This window comes from Lepidochelys kempii, chromosome 4, assembly GCF_965140265.1.
Source record: "Lepidochelys kempii isolate rLepKem1 chromosome 4, rLepKem1.hap2, whole genome shotgun sequence".
In the NCBI taxonomy this organism is placed as follows: Eukaryota; Metazoa; Chordata; order Testudines; family Cheloniidae; genus Lepidochelys; species Lepidochelys kempii.
The window spans coordinates 41485842-41502155 of record NC_133259.1 but is presented as its reverse complement, the minus strand read 5'-3'; the positions used below and the strand labels follow the sequence as shown (position 1 = coordinate 41502155).

Here is a 16314-nt window from a genome sequence, read left to right as displayed (position 1 = left end):
GGCACAGCTATAGTATGTGTGGTGAAGATGCATAATTACTCCACCTCTGAGAGAGGCGGAAGCTATGTCGGCGGGAGATGCTCTCCCACCAACATAGTGCTGGTGTGAACAGTGCTTAGGACAATGTAGCTTGTGTTGCTCAAGGGGTGTCTTTTTCACATGTATTTTCTTTGAATGTGCCCAAGTTACCAAGGGAGTCACATCACTCTGTATGACTGACATCATTATTTAACGCTCCACCAGTCTTTGTCATCTGCAAATTTTATCAACAGTGATGTTATGTTTACTTTCAGATCATTGATGAAAATGTTGAATAGGATTGGGCCTATTGAGTAGATGATTGTGAAGCCAAGATTAGATTTCAACTTTCAAATGAATTAAAGAGTATTCTTAAAAAGCGAGAAGTGGAGTCAAGATGAACCAAAGGCTGAGCTGTTGGGCTAGATGGTCCGTCAAACAAACAAACAAACAAAGACAACTTATGTTCCTAAGTTTCTCATATTCCTAATATAGAATGTGTTTTTATGTTAAGGGTGCAGATCAGTTTTTTTACTATTTCCGATTATTTATTTATTTATGTGCTGTCAGTGTGCTTGGCATTGTTAGACAGTGTCACAATCCCTGTCCCATGGTCCAGTTCAGTTTTGTTTACTAATGTACATTTCTCTTTTTGGTGGAATATGAAAAAATATGCTTCTTTATACATTATAGCACAGTTCTCAGCTACTGTTATTAGTTCAGATGTTTATCATTGAATTTCAGATATACTGTGTTAATACATACATCATTTCTCCTGTTTCCCAAACTTCCTGTCCAAAAGCCTTCTTTTTCTTTTGTAATATTGAACAACCAAAACCAGTAGAAAACTAAACCATAGAATTGTTCATTGACCTTTATCTTTCTTGTCTCTTTTTAATAGGTTTTCGAAAAATAAGTCTAGATGATCTCCGAAAGGCATATATTGTGAAAGATGTGCAGCAGTATATTCTCCATCGTTTAGATCAAGAAGAAGCACTGAGACAACATCTCACAAAAGAAACTGCAGAAATGCTGAACCAGCTTCACATCAAAAGCAGTGGTTGCTTTTTATATCTAGAACGTGTCCTAGATGGAGTTGTGGAAAATTTTATCATGCTAAGAGAGATCCGTGACATTCCTGGAACACTAAATGGCCTATATCTCTGGCTTTGTCAGAGGCTTTTTGTAAGAAAACAGTTTGCAAAGGTCCAGCCAATTCTGAATGTAATTCTTGCAGCTTGTAGGCCATTGACTACAATAGAATTGTATCATGCAGTGTGGACCAAAAACATGACATTGACTATGGAAGACTTTCAACGCAAACTAGATGTTCTGTCAAAAGTTCTTGTTGATGGGCTAGGAAATACTAAAATTTTGTTTCATTACAGTTTTGCAGAATGGCTGCTGGATGTAAAGCACTGTACACAGAAATATTTATGTAATGCAGCAGAGGGACACAGAATGTTAGCAATGAGTTACACCTGTCGAGCAAAGGATTTGACACCATTAGAGGCCCAAGAATTTGCATTGCATCTAATTAATTCAAATTTGCAGTTAGAGACTTCTGAGTTGGCTTTGTGGATGATATGGAATGGCACACCAGTCAAAGACTCTTTGTCCACTTTAATCCCGAAAGAACAGGAAGTACTACAGCTGCTAGTAAAAGCTGGTGCTCATGTCAACAGTGAAGATGACCGTACATCTTGCATTGTACGACAAGCTCTGGAAAGAGAAGATTCCATTCGTACCCTGTTAGATAATGGGGCATCAGTAAATCAGTGTGATTCAAATGGGAGAACATTGTTAGCTAATGCTGCATATAGTGGTAATCTTGATGTTGTTAACTTACTTGTTTCTAGAGGAGCAGATTTAGAAATAGAAGATACTCATGGGCAGACAGCACTTACTTTAGCTGCTCGACAAGGACATACCAAGGTTGTCAATTGTTTGATTGGATGTGGGGCTAATGTAAATCACACTGATCATGATGGCTGGACAGCACTACGATCTGCAGCTTGGGGTGGACACACCGAGGTGGTTTCTGCACTCCTTTACGCTGGAGTCAAAGTGGATTGTGCAGATGCTGACAGTAGAACAGCCTTGAGAGCAGCGGCATGGGGAGGACATGAAGATATAGTGCTGAATCTGCTACAACATGGAGCTGAAGTCAACAAAGCTGATAATGAAGGTAGAACGGCTTTGATTGCAGCAGCATACATGGGACATAAAGAGATTGTGGAGCACCTCCTTGACCATGGTGCAGAGGTAAATCATGAGGATGTGGATGGAAGGACTGCTCTGTCTGTTGCTGCACTTTGTGTACCTGCTAGTAAGGGGCATGCTTCAGTGGTTAGCCTTTTAATTGACCGTGGTGCTGAAGTAGATCATTGTGACAAAGATGGTATGACTCCACTGCTGGTAGCTGCCTACGAAGGACATGTAGATGTTGTTGACTTACTTCTAGAAGGAGGAGCTGATGTGGATCACACTGACAATAATGGTCGTACACCCCTTCTGGCAGCAGCCTCTATGGGCCATGCTTCAGTTGTAAATACTCTTTTATTTTGGGGTGCTGCTGTGGATAGCATTGATAGTGAAGGGCGAACAGTTCTTAGTATAGCCTCTGCCCAAGGTAATGTTGAAGTAGTACGGACTCTGCTGGACAGAGGACTAGATGAAAATCATAGAGATGATGCAGGATGGACACCTTTGCACATGGCAGCTTTTGAAGGTCACAGGTTGATATGTGAAGCACTTATAGAACAAGGTGCTAGAACAAATGAAATTGATAATGATGGACGTATACCTTTCATACTGGCTGCACAAGAAGGTCACTATGATTGTGTACAGATATTACTGGAAAATAAATCTAACATTGATCAGAGAGGCTACGATGGGAGAAATTCTCTCCGAGTTGCTGCTTTAGAAGGTCATAGAGATATAGTTGAACTACTTTTCAGCCATGGAGCAGATGTAAACTACAAAGATGCTGATGGCCGGCCAACACTTTACATCTTGGCATTAGAAAACCAGCTTACAATGGCTGAGTATTTTTTAGAAAATGGTGCAAATGTAGAAGCAAGCGATGCAGAAGGAAGGACAGCACTCCATGTTTCCTGCTGGCAGGGCCATTTGGAGATGGTGCAGATACTGATAACATACCATGCTGATGTGAATGCTGCAGACAATGAGAAGCGGTCTGCTTTGCAATCTGCTGCTTGGCAAGGCCATGTGAAAGTAGTTCGGCTTTTGATTGAGCATGGAGCCTTAGTTGACCACACCTGTAATCAAGGTGCTACTGCACTCTGCATTGCAGCACAAGAAGGACACATTGATGTTGTGCAGATATTACTGGAGCATGGTGCTGATCCGAATCATGCAGATCAATTTGGACGTACTGCTATGCGTGTTGCAGCAAAAAATGGACATTCTCAGATTATTAAATTACTGGAAAAATATGGTGCATCTAGTCTAAATGGCTGCACTCCATCACCAGTCCACACAATGGAGCAAAAACCCTTGCAGTCAGTCTCTTCAAAAATGCAGTCATTAACAATAAAATCAAATAGTTCAGGAAGCACTGGTGGAGGAGATATGCAGCCTACTATGCGTGGTTTGTCTAATGGGCCTGCTCATGCTTTCAGTTCTCCTTCAGAATCTCCAGATTCTACAGTGGACCGCCAGAAGTCGTCTTTATCAAATAATTCCCTGAAAAGTTCCAAAAACTCTTCTCTGCGTACTACATCATCTACAGCAACTGCTCAGACAGTGCCTATTGATAGTTTCCATAGTATGTCATTTACAGAACAAATACAGCAGCATTCACTGCCTCGTAGCAGAAGCAGGCAGTCAATTGTTTCTCCTTCTTCCACAACTCATTCCTTAAGTCAGAATCATAATTCACCAAGTAGTGAATTTGAATGGAGCCAAGTAAAACCCAGTTTGAAATCAACTAAAGCAAACAAAGGGGGGAAAACAGAAAACTCCAGCAAATCTGGATCTGCTGGGAAAAAAATCAAGCAGAGCAGCTCCTCCCAGCCAAAAGTTTTAGAATATGAAATGACTCAGTTTGATAAACGAATACCTGTTGCTAAATCTGGGACCAGTGTGCCACTTAAATCAATGCCAGCCGAGTCACAGTGCAAAATTTTGGTCCCTCCATCTCAGCAAGAAGTTTGTCGACCTCAGCAACAGTTCCTAATTCACCAACAGAGTGGGGAACAGAAGAAGCGAAATGGAATAATGACAAACCCAAATTATCACCTTCAAAGCAATCAGGTTTTTCTTGGTAGGGTTTCCGTCCCACGAACAGGACAGGAGAGAGGACTTCAAGAAGTTTTGGAAGGCTATCCTTCAGAGACCGAACTAAGCCTTAAGCAAGCCTTAAAACTTCAGCTTGAGGGAACTGACCCAAGCTTCAACTACAAGAAAGAAACACCACTGTAATAGGTAAACCACTTATCACATAGGACTTGTCTGCATGGTGCATTAGTGTGCACCAGCTGGGATGTAAGTGCTAGTGGACGCCATTGTATTGCACAGTCCATGTAGACCCTGCTGGCGTACACTAAAAATTCCTTAGTGCATGTTGACATAGTCCCAAATAGTATTAGGTCACTGCACACTGGGGAGCTTTTAATGCACGCCAGCAGGGTCCACATGCATAGCTTGCGACACACTGATATTCACTAGAACTTGCATCTTAGCCGGTACACAATAATATACCATGTAGACAACCCATAGACAAAATATGTGCATTTTAAATAAATAAAATATAACTAGTGTAAATTTTTTTAAAGAATCACAAATTTTTAATAAAAATTGTGAAGTGTCAGATTTTTTTCACATGTGCTCATTGGATTTCTACATTATCAAATGTTTTTCAAAACATCAGCATAAAACAATTGGATGATCAGTACACTTTCTTGTAAATTGATATAAAGCTAAAGGCAAGGTGTTGCTTCAGTACTTTTGATAAGTAGCTGAATTAGTAGCATGCTTCATACAGACTTGATTCACGGCATTATTTTCAACTAAAAGGATAACATTAAAATACCTTGCTATATTTTCAGTGCTATGCTGAAATTCATTTGTTTACATATACACTCTTCAAGAAACTGTAAAATATTCTTTCAAGTTACTAGAATAAGTTATCTACAGCTTTAAATTGAAATATTTAATGTGGCTATATCCTGCAGTGAGAGAAATACAAAACAATGCCTCTTTAAAGGAGATGGGATTCTAAATGGCCTTCATGCATCTCATTCTAGATTATTGGGCTAGTTTTCTGAGTGTGGGAATTGTGTATTCATACAAAAGTTCTTAAGTATAATCTAAGACTCCAAATTAAATTAATTTTGGTTTCTCACTCTCTACGTAATACATTTTCAACCAGAAATTCTGCAGCTTTCAATAGCTTTTTTTCCCTACAGAAATTATCCAGGAGTTAGTTAAATAGTTAATTCACTCTCCTCCAACCCTCATACCTGCTACATCCTGATGAAGTTTGAGGTTTTTTTAAGGTATTTTGACTTTATTAATAATGATCCCAATAAACATTTGAGTTTCAGAGGAGCAGCATCTTTTTGAAATGGAAAAGCTTCATATACATTGCTTATTTCCCATAATATTTCTTTTGTTCATTTACATTAACATTAGAATGCTGACAGACCAGATTTGTTCCTTCTTAAAACAAAAATATTCTTGTTAGCTGGCTTAATCTTGCAGCAAGTCAACAAGGATTTTTTTTGTGAACAGTTGCTTATTAGTTTTGTGTCAGTTACCTGATGGTGAGACATTCATACATCTTGCTCTAGCAAAAGAAAGAAGAGGGTTTTTATCCCAGGCTGCCTTGGAATGTAGAAGTCATTTTCACCCACATGTCTGTCCCTTCCTACTATTCCTAGGCTACAAGTTTAGTTCCTGAGGTTTATTGTAAAGGGAAGAAAGCCAAAGTATTATACAAAATCCTAAGATGCTTCCCGAAATGTTTGATGCAACTCTAATGCTAACCAGTTAAAACAACTTGATGGCTCAGACAAAGGCCATTCAGAGTTTGCCTCTATATAAAACTTTAGTATTACTATCTATCTTCAATTATATAGCAACTATAGCTGCAACCTTGTTTCTAGTAGATGTCTTGGGGTAAAATTTTCAAAAGCACCTACGTTACTTAGGTTCCTAAATCTCATTAGAAGTCAACAGGACTTAGACTCCAAAGTATGCTAGTCATTTTTGAAAATGGGACTTAGGTTCCTAAGGCACTTTTGTGTGTTTGAAAATTTTACCCCTGATGCATATAATATTTTATAAGGTTAACATGCTGCATAATCAGTTCCTTTATTTCATAACTCTTCTATAATGTGAGCACCCCAAACACTGTCTTTAAATAATAACTAAGTGAAATGAAATTCAAACAACATGATGGAACTGTGGAAGCTGTGTCAAGGACTCCACCAAACTGAACCCACCAGAACAAAACTCTGCAGGAGTGTAGATACAATCATTCAATTTGCTAACTCTTTAGAATTGTGTGACTTAAATAGATTTAAAATATAAAAAAAGTTTGTGAAATAACCCCATATATAATATTATAACTGTATGTTGACTGTTCATTTAGCTCTTTTTCCATTTAACACCTGCCCACCTGCATAGTGTTAAAGTGAAATATGACTAAAGAGCAGCTTTTGCATTTTTAATCCTTTTTTACAACTATGTTTTTTAAATGTAAATTTGCATATCAGTTGTGGAGACAGCTGCATGGTGCAGCCTCAAAACTATCTTTTACTTCGAAGTCTTCTCTATTTCTTTGCCACATCCAAATTAAAAAAAAAAATCCACTAACCAGCAAAACAGAGATTGAATACTTCTTGAAATTCAGCTCAGTGCCTGCCCCAAAAAATATTTCACAGATTAATCTTGATAATTTTGAGTGAATTACCTATGGAACATCATGTTAGAAAATATTACTTCATCATGTAGAATCTCATTGCCAATCTAATATCCAAGGATTTCCAGGAATGGAACTCCAGCTGTCACCACTTGTTGCCTTTTTTTGGCAATATTTTCAAAAGTTTCCATAGGTATTCGAGCCATATGTGTGCCAGGATGGATGGTGAATGCAATTGTGTATTTTTGTTTTTAAAGAAAATCTTTGTTTCAAGACTCATATTTCTAAATATCTTTAGTTAGAAACTATGTGTGTAGTTGTTTTTCTGTATATACTGTATGTATATGTAGTATTCCCAAATTTAACTTTTTAATTTTGCACTTTTAGGCCAATTCCATGATGCTATGAACAGAAGAGTTTCTGCCTGGAATGGTTTAATCAGCTGCCTGGGATGAAAGCATATAATGCTTGGTAGTCCACCTAGAAAACTAAGAATGTGATTACCACAGTACAATTACCTTAATTACTGTAATGTGCCTAAATTTTAAGGCTGCCTTCTCAGTGTAACTCTCTGTGCTTCAGAAGTTTATTTTGTGTACTTTGTACGTAATACACAGAATAAGCACTTTTTTTTCTTAATTGCAGAATAATATATGCTGTGTTTCCCTGACAACACCTGAGAAATTGTAAGAGCAAGGATTTTTGATATCCTATTCCAGAAGGCTTGATAAATGTGCATGTGCCACAATGAACTATATATGGGAGGACAGTGCTTTTTGTATTTATTTTATTTTCCTGTGGCAAAAGAAACTAAACATACAGTTTATACCATATTTGTATTGCTATAATGTATGGTCATTTTCCTGTGTATTTCAAAAGTTCTCTCAAGAAAAACAAATCTGGTAACAGTATTTGATGAACTTACAGTACTTGTATGTTCTGTCTGTAAAATTACTTTGTTCAATGGTAGAGTTGCAAGATTATAACCATACACCACACCTCTGGGATTTTTTGTAATAAAATCTAATTTCTACAATTACAGCTTGATATCTGGATGTACAGACTGGCTACCACTGAAAACGATAGAGCTATGCATGTGTATCCAAGGGCAAAACTTAGTCCATACTAAATAGTCTAGTATGTTAAAAAAAAAAAAAAACTGGATTAATTTCAATATTAGGTGCTTAAGTGTAATGTGCTAAAATTTAAGGCCTGATTCTGCTTTCACTTACACCTCCATAAGAACTCAGGAATAACTGCATTAAAGTAAGTGAATTTACACCTGTGTAATATTTGTGCAAGCAAGCAAAAACAGGTCCATTGTATGTAACAGTATACACTATGAAATTTTCTCCATTTACAAGGGATGAACATGCACAACTCTAACTCCATCGCTCATGAGTCATAAAAATGATTAACACCTGAAAATATAAAGTATATTGCACCATTCACTATTACATAGTCTGACTCTAGATAATAAAGGTTAACATTTTCTACATAAGTATTTCCTTTAAAGACTTGAATTCAACTTTTCTCATATTGTGATTCTGTGCATTCCCTGAATTGTGTGATCCAAAGTCATGATGATAATCTATTTATAAATTTAGATAAATGGCCCTTGGATGCATATACATTGTATATTCCGGGACACTGAAGATCTTGATAGGTTACTACTGTGGTGAACAGTCATCAGAACATAATTAAATTTGATTTTTTTAATTAATGAACCACCTTCTTATTCACTCATATTATCAAATGTAAAAAGAAAATCTTTCATAGGCATATGATGTGTAGTAAAATGTAATGTTAGAAGTTGACACCATAGCAATATTGATAATTCTGAAGTGAATGTTTTAAGTATTTAATTTTTTGTCCCTGTGGGATATTTATAAAATAAACACAATGGAACTCTTGCAGAATAGCCTTAAGAATGTTAATGGTTCAGTAAAGAGAGAGTATCAGAAAGTTTCAACAGACTTGTTATGAACCTTAAGTATAGTGCATTTGCAATACTGTGCAAGAACACAACTTTCTCTTTTCTATTGGGTGTATGTTTTGTTCTGTAGAAAGATATCCCAGAAGGCTTACCTTTTCTACTACTTGATTGTCATTGGGATTATATTTATTTAATTTTATTGTTTTGTTTTGTTTTATTTTTGTTACAAAGTGCGCATTGGGTCACAGGGTCCATTTCACAATGGGCTACAGTTTCCAGACAGCTTCAGGTTTTTGTATGAATAATATTTACATTTGAAACAGTTGGTGGGTAAACCCCACATATAAATCAACTGAAAGACCTGTTGAAAAGTTACTTTCAGAATCAAAATAACAGTTCCTGCAGCTTTTCAGTATTGCTTTGGAATAGAGCATGAATTACTCTGTTAAAATACTTTGATGAGGGTGTGAGACATTCCGCATTGCTTTTGTGTGTGATTTTAATATTATACCTTATGTGGTTTGTACCATGCTAAGAAAGTAAAACTAATATCCCCCAAATGTTAGCAATTCAGTTTGGACTTTTAAAATGTTGGGTGATGTCCTGCTGTCTGTACAATCACACAGAAGTCAGTGGGGTTGCACACTTGTAACTCAGACCAGAATTTAGCCTGTCAAATATTTCTCTGTTTCAGATCTTGTTTTCATAAGCCACTATGCGACTAGTCCTATCTCCTCCTCCTGACATTTCACGCAGTCTCTCCAACAACCATCTCCAGAAGTGATCACAAATCCATGATGGGAAAGCTAGAGAAAAGACTGTCTTGTGAACATTAACATCAATACCATATACTTGTGGAGAAAGTCTTCAAAAGAGAAAAGTATTTAAATTTGTCAGAACTAAAAAGGTATTGAGGTACAGTGATGCCCTTTTGTCTTTGTGATCAGTATTGAAAGTATTACCATTGATTAAAAAATAAAAGGCTGTTTCCCTCATTAATCAGCTATGCAAATGTGTGTTATGCTTAATATCCTCCATCTGATCTGTTCAGTTAACTTTGTTTGCAGATGGACTCTTTTTATTTTCCCCCTCCCTGGATTGGGTTGTATATAGCCTATAATGTACATTGAATGAATTTCACATTGTAAAATTTTTATTTTATTCCTTGTATTATATTAAGCAAAAAAACCCTATGTATATGAAAGTGCATAATAAATATATTTGCTTTTCAGCAGCTATCTGTTTTATTTTACAACCTCCTTTCTTGGGACATTTCAGGAAAAGGTTCTTAAAAATTAGGAAAACTTGACTAGCATTTGTTAAGCATCTAATAAAACCTAATGAAAATTAGAATATGATTTAGAAAGGTCGTAAGCATTTGAGGCAAGCATTTTCAAAACTGGATGCCCGAAGTTAGCTCCTAAGTCCATATTTAGACACCTGTTTGTTTCCTGATATTTCAAAAATGCTGAGTTCTCAGCAGCTTCCACTGACTTCAGATTTAGTATTTCACATTCTTACGAGGCCTTGAAACCAGTAGGAATAAAAAACTTCTCTTTCGAGATGTGTTGCCCATGTCCATTTTTGTTCCGGTGTGTGCATGCCCAGTGCACCAGAGTCAGAGATATTTTTTCTTAAGTGGTGCCCATAAGGGGAAACACATGCATCCTCAGCAGTCTTGTGCTGCTACACAATGCTATGGAGGGTGGAGCCACCTTTGATCACTCTCAGTTCCTTCTTACAGGACAGATCCCAACATAAAGGGGAAGAAGAATGGAATGGATATGTGCAACACATCTCAAACAACAGTTACAGAACAGGTTAGTAACCATTTTTTCTTCAAGTGATGGAACATCCATTTCACTTCAAGTCACCCCTGAGCAGTTAAGTCTGGAGACGTGTTTTGGAATCTATCTGAACAATGACTATAGATCCAAATTTGGCAAAGTCCTTTGAACATCCAAGGCATGGAGCCTTTCTTCAACCCCATGAGAGCAGGGTTAGGAAAGAATGTCAGTAAGTATATGGCTTGATTGAGGTGGAATTGTGAAACTACTTTAGTCAGGAATTTCAAATGCAGACATAAATATACCTTATCCTTATTAAAGCAAAAAAAAAAAAAGTGTAAAGAGGGTCATCTACCAACACTCGTAACTCCATTACCCTTCTTACAGATAAAATTGGTACCAAAAATGCTACTTTCATAGAGAGATGCAGTAAGGAGCAAGTAGCCATGGGTTTAAAGGGTGGACTTGTTAACTCTGCCAGCATCAGATTCAGGTTCCAGGGAGGAATGGGATTCTTGACATGGGGATATAACCTGTCTAGACCTGTTAAGAATCTGATTGACATAGGGTTGGAAAATACTGAGTGGTTCACAACTGATGATTGGAAAGTGGAGGTCGCTGCCAGATGAACTCTGATGGAACTAACCAATAGACCCTGCTGTTTCAGGTTAAACATATCCAAAACATGTTGGATAGAGGCCAGGACTGGTGAAACACCTCTCTGCTTTCACCTTATGAAGAATAGTGTTCACTTCATCAGGTAAGCATACTTAGTACATGGCTACCTGCTGTTCAGAAATGTTTTGCACATTTGGAGAACACTCTGTCTCTTGAGGAATTAACCATGGAGCAGACAGGCCATGAGATGGAATAGACGGATTGGGGTGTAACATCTGTGGCCCTGGGAGATCTTCTTGTGATCTTGAAGTAGTGTCATAGGAGCCCTAGACAGAGAGGCTCAGCAGACTGGATAACCAATGGTAGCGAGGCCAAACTGGTGCTAGCGTGATCCTGCTTGAGTTTGGATAACATCTTGGGTAGGATAAGAATAGAAGGGTAGGCATTCAGAAACTTGTCTCTCCAAGAGAGAGTAGGAAAGCATCCATCAGGGAGCCCAGAACGAGAACTGAAGTTTTATCCCGCCAATAAGATTTATTAGTTAAAGATACAAAATTTTAGCCCAGCTATGGAATAAATCTTCCTACCAAAACAGTCTAGTCTCTTTGCCTCTTTGTTCTTTGGGATAGGAGGTCATTCCTGTTGTGCTTTTTCATTCATGGTGAGACATCTAAGGAACCACTCTGAGGGGCACATCTGCCACTCTGCTTAGAGAAAAATCTCTGATGCATTGGGCATGCACACGCTTGAAGTAGAATGAACATGTGCAATCACTCAAAGAAGAACTTCATTGTACTTTCTTTCAAGATGACCTGTATACCATTACATCTGTCAGGAAGACTAGCAAACTAAACACCCCAATTACTATAATTCCCTTATATCTGAAAGAAGGTTTTTTTTTTTTTTTTTGGAAAATATATTTTTTCATATATCCTTTTCCCCAAGAGTGTTCCAGTTATTTCATATCTCTGTGCCAATGAAGTGATTGCATAGACATGATTTTACCCAAATCAGAATTCCCAGGAACAAAATCTGCATTTGTTGAGCACAAAAAGGGCTATGAATGTTTACTAGGGTAAGCTAAAATCTTTTGAAGAACAGTGTGTGGCTTGTTTAAAGGCCTAGCAAAGGGATCAAAACTTCAGAGTACTATGTCTAGGTGTATTTGTGATTTTCTTTGTTCTTTTTGTTATGTAAAAGCACATTTTCTCTTGAGGCTAAGTCATGTTGTTACATGAGCATATTTTTGCATCCCACTCGAACACAGGCTTTCTTCTTCCAGTGAGGCCACCAAAAGAGGAGTTCTTCAGGCTGTTGCTTAATGTAGGCCTGCCCTAGGGTAGTCCTTGCTACATCAACTCTTTGTACATTTACAATGGAAGAAGAGATGGTCAACAAAAAGGAATTTCCAATAATTGTCATAACCTCTTCTTCCACTCTAATTGTATTCTGCTCCCTTCTTTAGAATCAAAATTATGTATATTAGTGTGGGAAATTTCTGAGTGTCAAGGAAGAACTCTGCTATTTATCTGCCTTCTGTCATTGACAGTTTAGGTTTGCCTCCTTGTTTCCTGGTAAGCACTCATTCCAGTTCTTGTACTTATGACTTTGTTGGTTTGTAGGATTAGGAGGGAAAAAAGGGCAAACATAATTACTGTAAGTAGTTTTTCATTCACCTTTTGTATACTATTTCTGTGGTTTTTCTTCTCTAATCATTTGGGGGAGGGATAGCTCAGTGGTTTGAGCATTGGCCTGCTAAACCCAGGATTGTGAGTTCAATCCTTGAGGGGGCCATTTAGGGATGGGGGCAAAAAAATTTGGGGGGGAGGGATAGCTCAGTGGTTTGAGCATTGGCCTGCTAAACCCAGGGTTGTGAGTTCAATCCTTGAGGGGGCCATTTAGGGATCTGGGGCAAAAATTGAGGATTGGTACTGCTTTGAGCAGGGGGTTGGACTAGATGACCTCCTGAGGTCCCTTCCAACCTTGATATTCTATGATTCTATGACCCACTTTTGATATGCTCTTTATGCCAAGGAATAACAGCATATGCATTGGATTAGTTCACTATTTTTCACAAAGACAGCAAAGTATTTCCTGTGAATTAATCTCTAAAGACTTTGATGTTCCACAGTCACAATTTTTTCCCAATAATCATAATAATATTTAAACAAAAGTATTGAACACCTGTTTTTAATCTTTGATCCTGAGGAATATGTAAAGTCATATTAAATTAATGCTTCAAATCTTCTATACAATCTTTAGGACAGTTTTGCTTGTGGGTTGTGTGTATTTTCCAAAAGGCATTTGGGACTAGTTGGCAGAGTAAACTAATGCAAAGCTTTTCAACTGAAGGCCCTGTGAGAGAATCATAGACGATTAGAGTTGGAAGAAACCTCAGGAGGTCATCTAGTTCAACCCCCTGCTCAAAGCAGGACCAACCCCAACTTAAATCATCCCAGCCAGGGCTTTGTCAAGCCTGACCTTAAAAATATCTAAGGAAGGAGATTCCACCACCTCCCTAGGTAACGCATTCCAGTGTTTCACCACCCTCCTAGTGAAAAAGTTTTTCCTAACATCCAACCTAAACCTCCCCCACTGCAACTTGAGACCATTACTCCTTGTTCTGTCATCAGCTACCACTGAGAACAGTCTCGATCCATCCTCTTTGGAACCCCCTTTCAGGTAGTTGAAAGCAGCTATCAAATCCCCCCTCACTCTTCTCTTCTGCAGACTAAATAAGCCCAGTTCCTTCAGCCTCTCCTCATGTGCCCCAGCCCCCTAATAATTTTGTTGCCCTCTGCTGGACTTTCTCCAATTTGTCCACATTCTTTCTGTAGTAGGGGCCCCAAAACTGGATGCAATACTCCAGATGTGGCCTCACCAGTGCCAAATAGACAGCAGTAAGAAGTTGGCATTGATCTAAACTGTAACTTTTCTACACTGGAGAGAGTTCCAGTGTCAGAAATAGAGTAGACTGAAAAATCCTACGATTGTGCCAATAGTTTTATTAAAGGATTCTCAGAAATTCTGTGCAGATCATATCAACCAATTGACCGTTATCATGAAGATTTCATTTATTTAGGTCCCAGAAAGACCTTTCCCTTTTATTATTGTAGGTTTACAATAGACAAGTTAAATCTTGAAATTGAGGTACATTTTATGCTACAGAAATTAAACTTTAAAAAATTCTTGCACTATACTTTTTTGTCTTCTGTACTTCTATTAAGCTTTGTGTCCTGCAATTGGAGCTCTGCAAGTTAAAAGGGCGCGGAGTGCTTCTGAAGTTACTTCCTGTCTGTGCTATTGGTTGTACCTTCCCTCCCTTCTCTACTAGAGATGTGGGGGAAACCATTTTGCTGATTTTCTGCACATTGTGTGTCTGCGCTCTCCTGAGGGCTGCTCTAAACTCCTCCAGCTGCTCCAACCATGCCACTACAATGTGCCTCCACAATGTGCTCCAGTCGTGCTATACTCCTCGTCTCCACCTGCAATGCCCCCTAGCCTGGTGTAGGAGCTGGCTATGCCATCTCTATGCCTGAATGGGACTCCTCAGCTGGGGAGATGGGCCTATGTTCTGCTTCTTTTGTGCTGCCAAAGCAGGACGCTTTCTTTCAAAACAAAAGGTTTCAGAGTAACAGCTGTGTTAGTCTGTATTCGCAAAAAGAAAAGGAGTAGTTGTGGCACCTTAGAGACTAACCAATTTATTTGAGCATAAGCTTTCGTGAGCTACAGCTCACTTCATCGGATGCATACACATCCGATGAAGTGAGCTGTAGCTCACGAAAGCTTATGCTCAAATAAATTGGTTAGTCCCTAAGGTGCCACAAGTCCTCCTTTTCTTTTTTCAAAACAAAGCAACAGTAGTATGAAATTTTTCAAACTTTGGCACAATCTTATCTTCTGAAATGCCATGGGCTCCCTTGCCAAAAATACAGTGGTGACATACTGTTGTATAACTTATTTTCTACAGTCTCAATAAATACATCCCTAAGATGTCTACATAAACAAACGCTTGGATGAAAAAGGGCAGTCTCAAACTAAAAATGAGAAAGACTTTAGGGTATTCCTAAACTGCCATCAGGGAGATGTGATTGCAGTTGATGTAGGCATACCCAAGCTATCTTTAATCAAAATGAGCTCGAGTAGCAATACAGTGTAGCAGTAGCAGCACGGTTCAGCCTCTCCAGTGTGTACCCAGGGTCCTTGTACTTAGGAGGCTAGCCTGTGCTGCTGCTCATGCTGCCGTGGCTAGACTGCTGTTGTTATGTGAGCTAGCTTTGATCTCTCCAGATCAAAGCTAGCTCTGGTATGTCTACAGGAGCTGCAGCCACCTTTAGACATAACCTAAAGTGATGCTGGTTAGAGGGGGGAAATATTTTGAAGAACTAACCAGGACATTGACCTCCTTTCGACTACAGCACCAGGGGGAGGAAGGAATACCTCAGTAAACTCACCTTCAGAAAGTACTGTATCTGCTTTTTGTGTCAAGAGTGTCATGGCTAATACATCAGAGTTTCATTTATTATCACAAACTGGAGACTGTCCCTCAAAGCAGCACGCTTATGAAGAAGTGCTATGCTATGTCTGAGGAAATTACTGGCAAAGGTATGTTATTACATGATTGTCCATTATGGAGATTCCTCTGCTGCAGCTACAACTGGCCTCTGTTAGACAGGAAACTAGTCTAGATGGACCATTAGTTAGATCTGACATACTACTCCTTTATTTGCAAATGGTGTCAATTCATAGATTTTTTTTTTTTAAGGCAAGAAGTCTGACTTCTCACATAACACAGGCCATAGAACTTCAGCCAATAATTTGTGCTTACTTTAAACCTACAGGTAAATTCTGACTGGATTATGTAAAGGTTTAGGGAATAGGACTTTCAAGTTCCTATGGATGATCACAGTAAGGCAAAATAAGACTGTTACCCTGATATATTACCATTTTTAAAGGAAACTGCTATTCCAAGCATTTGTCATAGCTTCATTGAAACCTTTCTAGTTTGAATTGCTATTTGATTTAAAAATTAAAATTGTATTTCTAATTGCACATTGACTGGCATA

General features: G+C 38.3%; 1 protein-coding gene across 8 annotated transcripts in view; it reads left to right on the top strand.

Moving 5' to 3' along the window:
• ANKRD50 (ankyrin repeat domain containing 50) overlaps window positions 1–9709 on the top strand; it is a 48209-nt gene extending 38500 nt beyond the window's left edge. For 7 of the 8 annotated variants that reach the window (XM_073341077.1, XM_073341080.1, XM_073341079.1 and 4 more), the window contains 2 exons: window positions 920–4467; window positions 7295–9709. In XM_073341077.1, the coding sequence (XP_073197178.1) occupies window positions 920–4464 (3545 nt within the window). In that variant the 3' untranslated portion in view covers window positions 4465–4467; window positions 7295–9709. The remainder of the gene's footprint in view (window positions 1–919; window positions 4468–7294) is intronic. The other variant, XR_012158551.1, reaches the window with a different exon arrangement.
• The last annotated feature ends 6605 nt before the right edge of the window (window positions 9710–16314 follow it).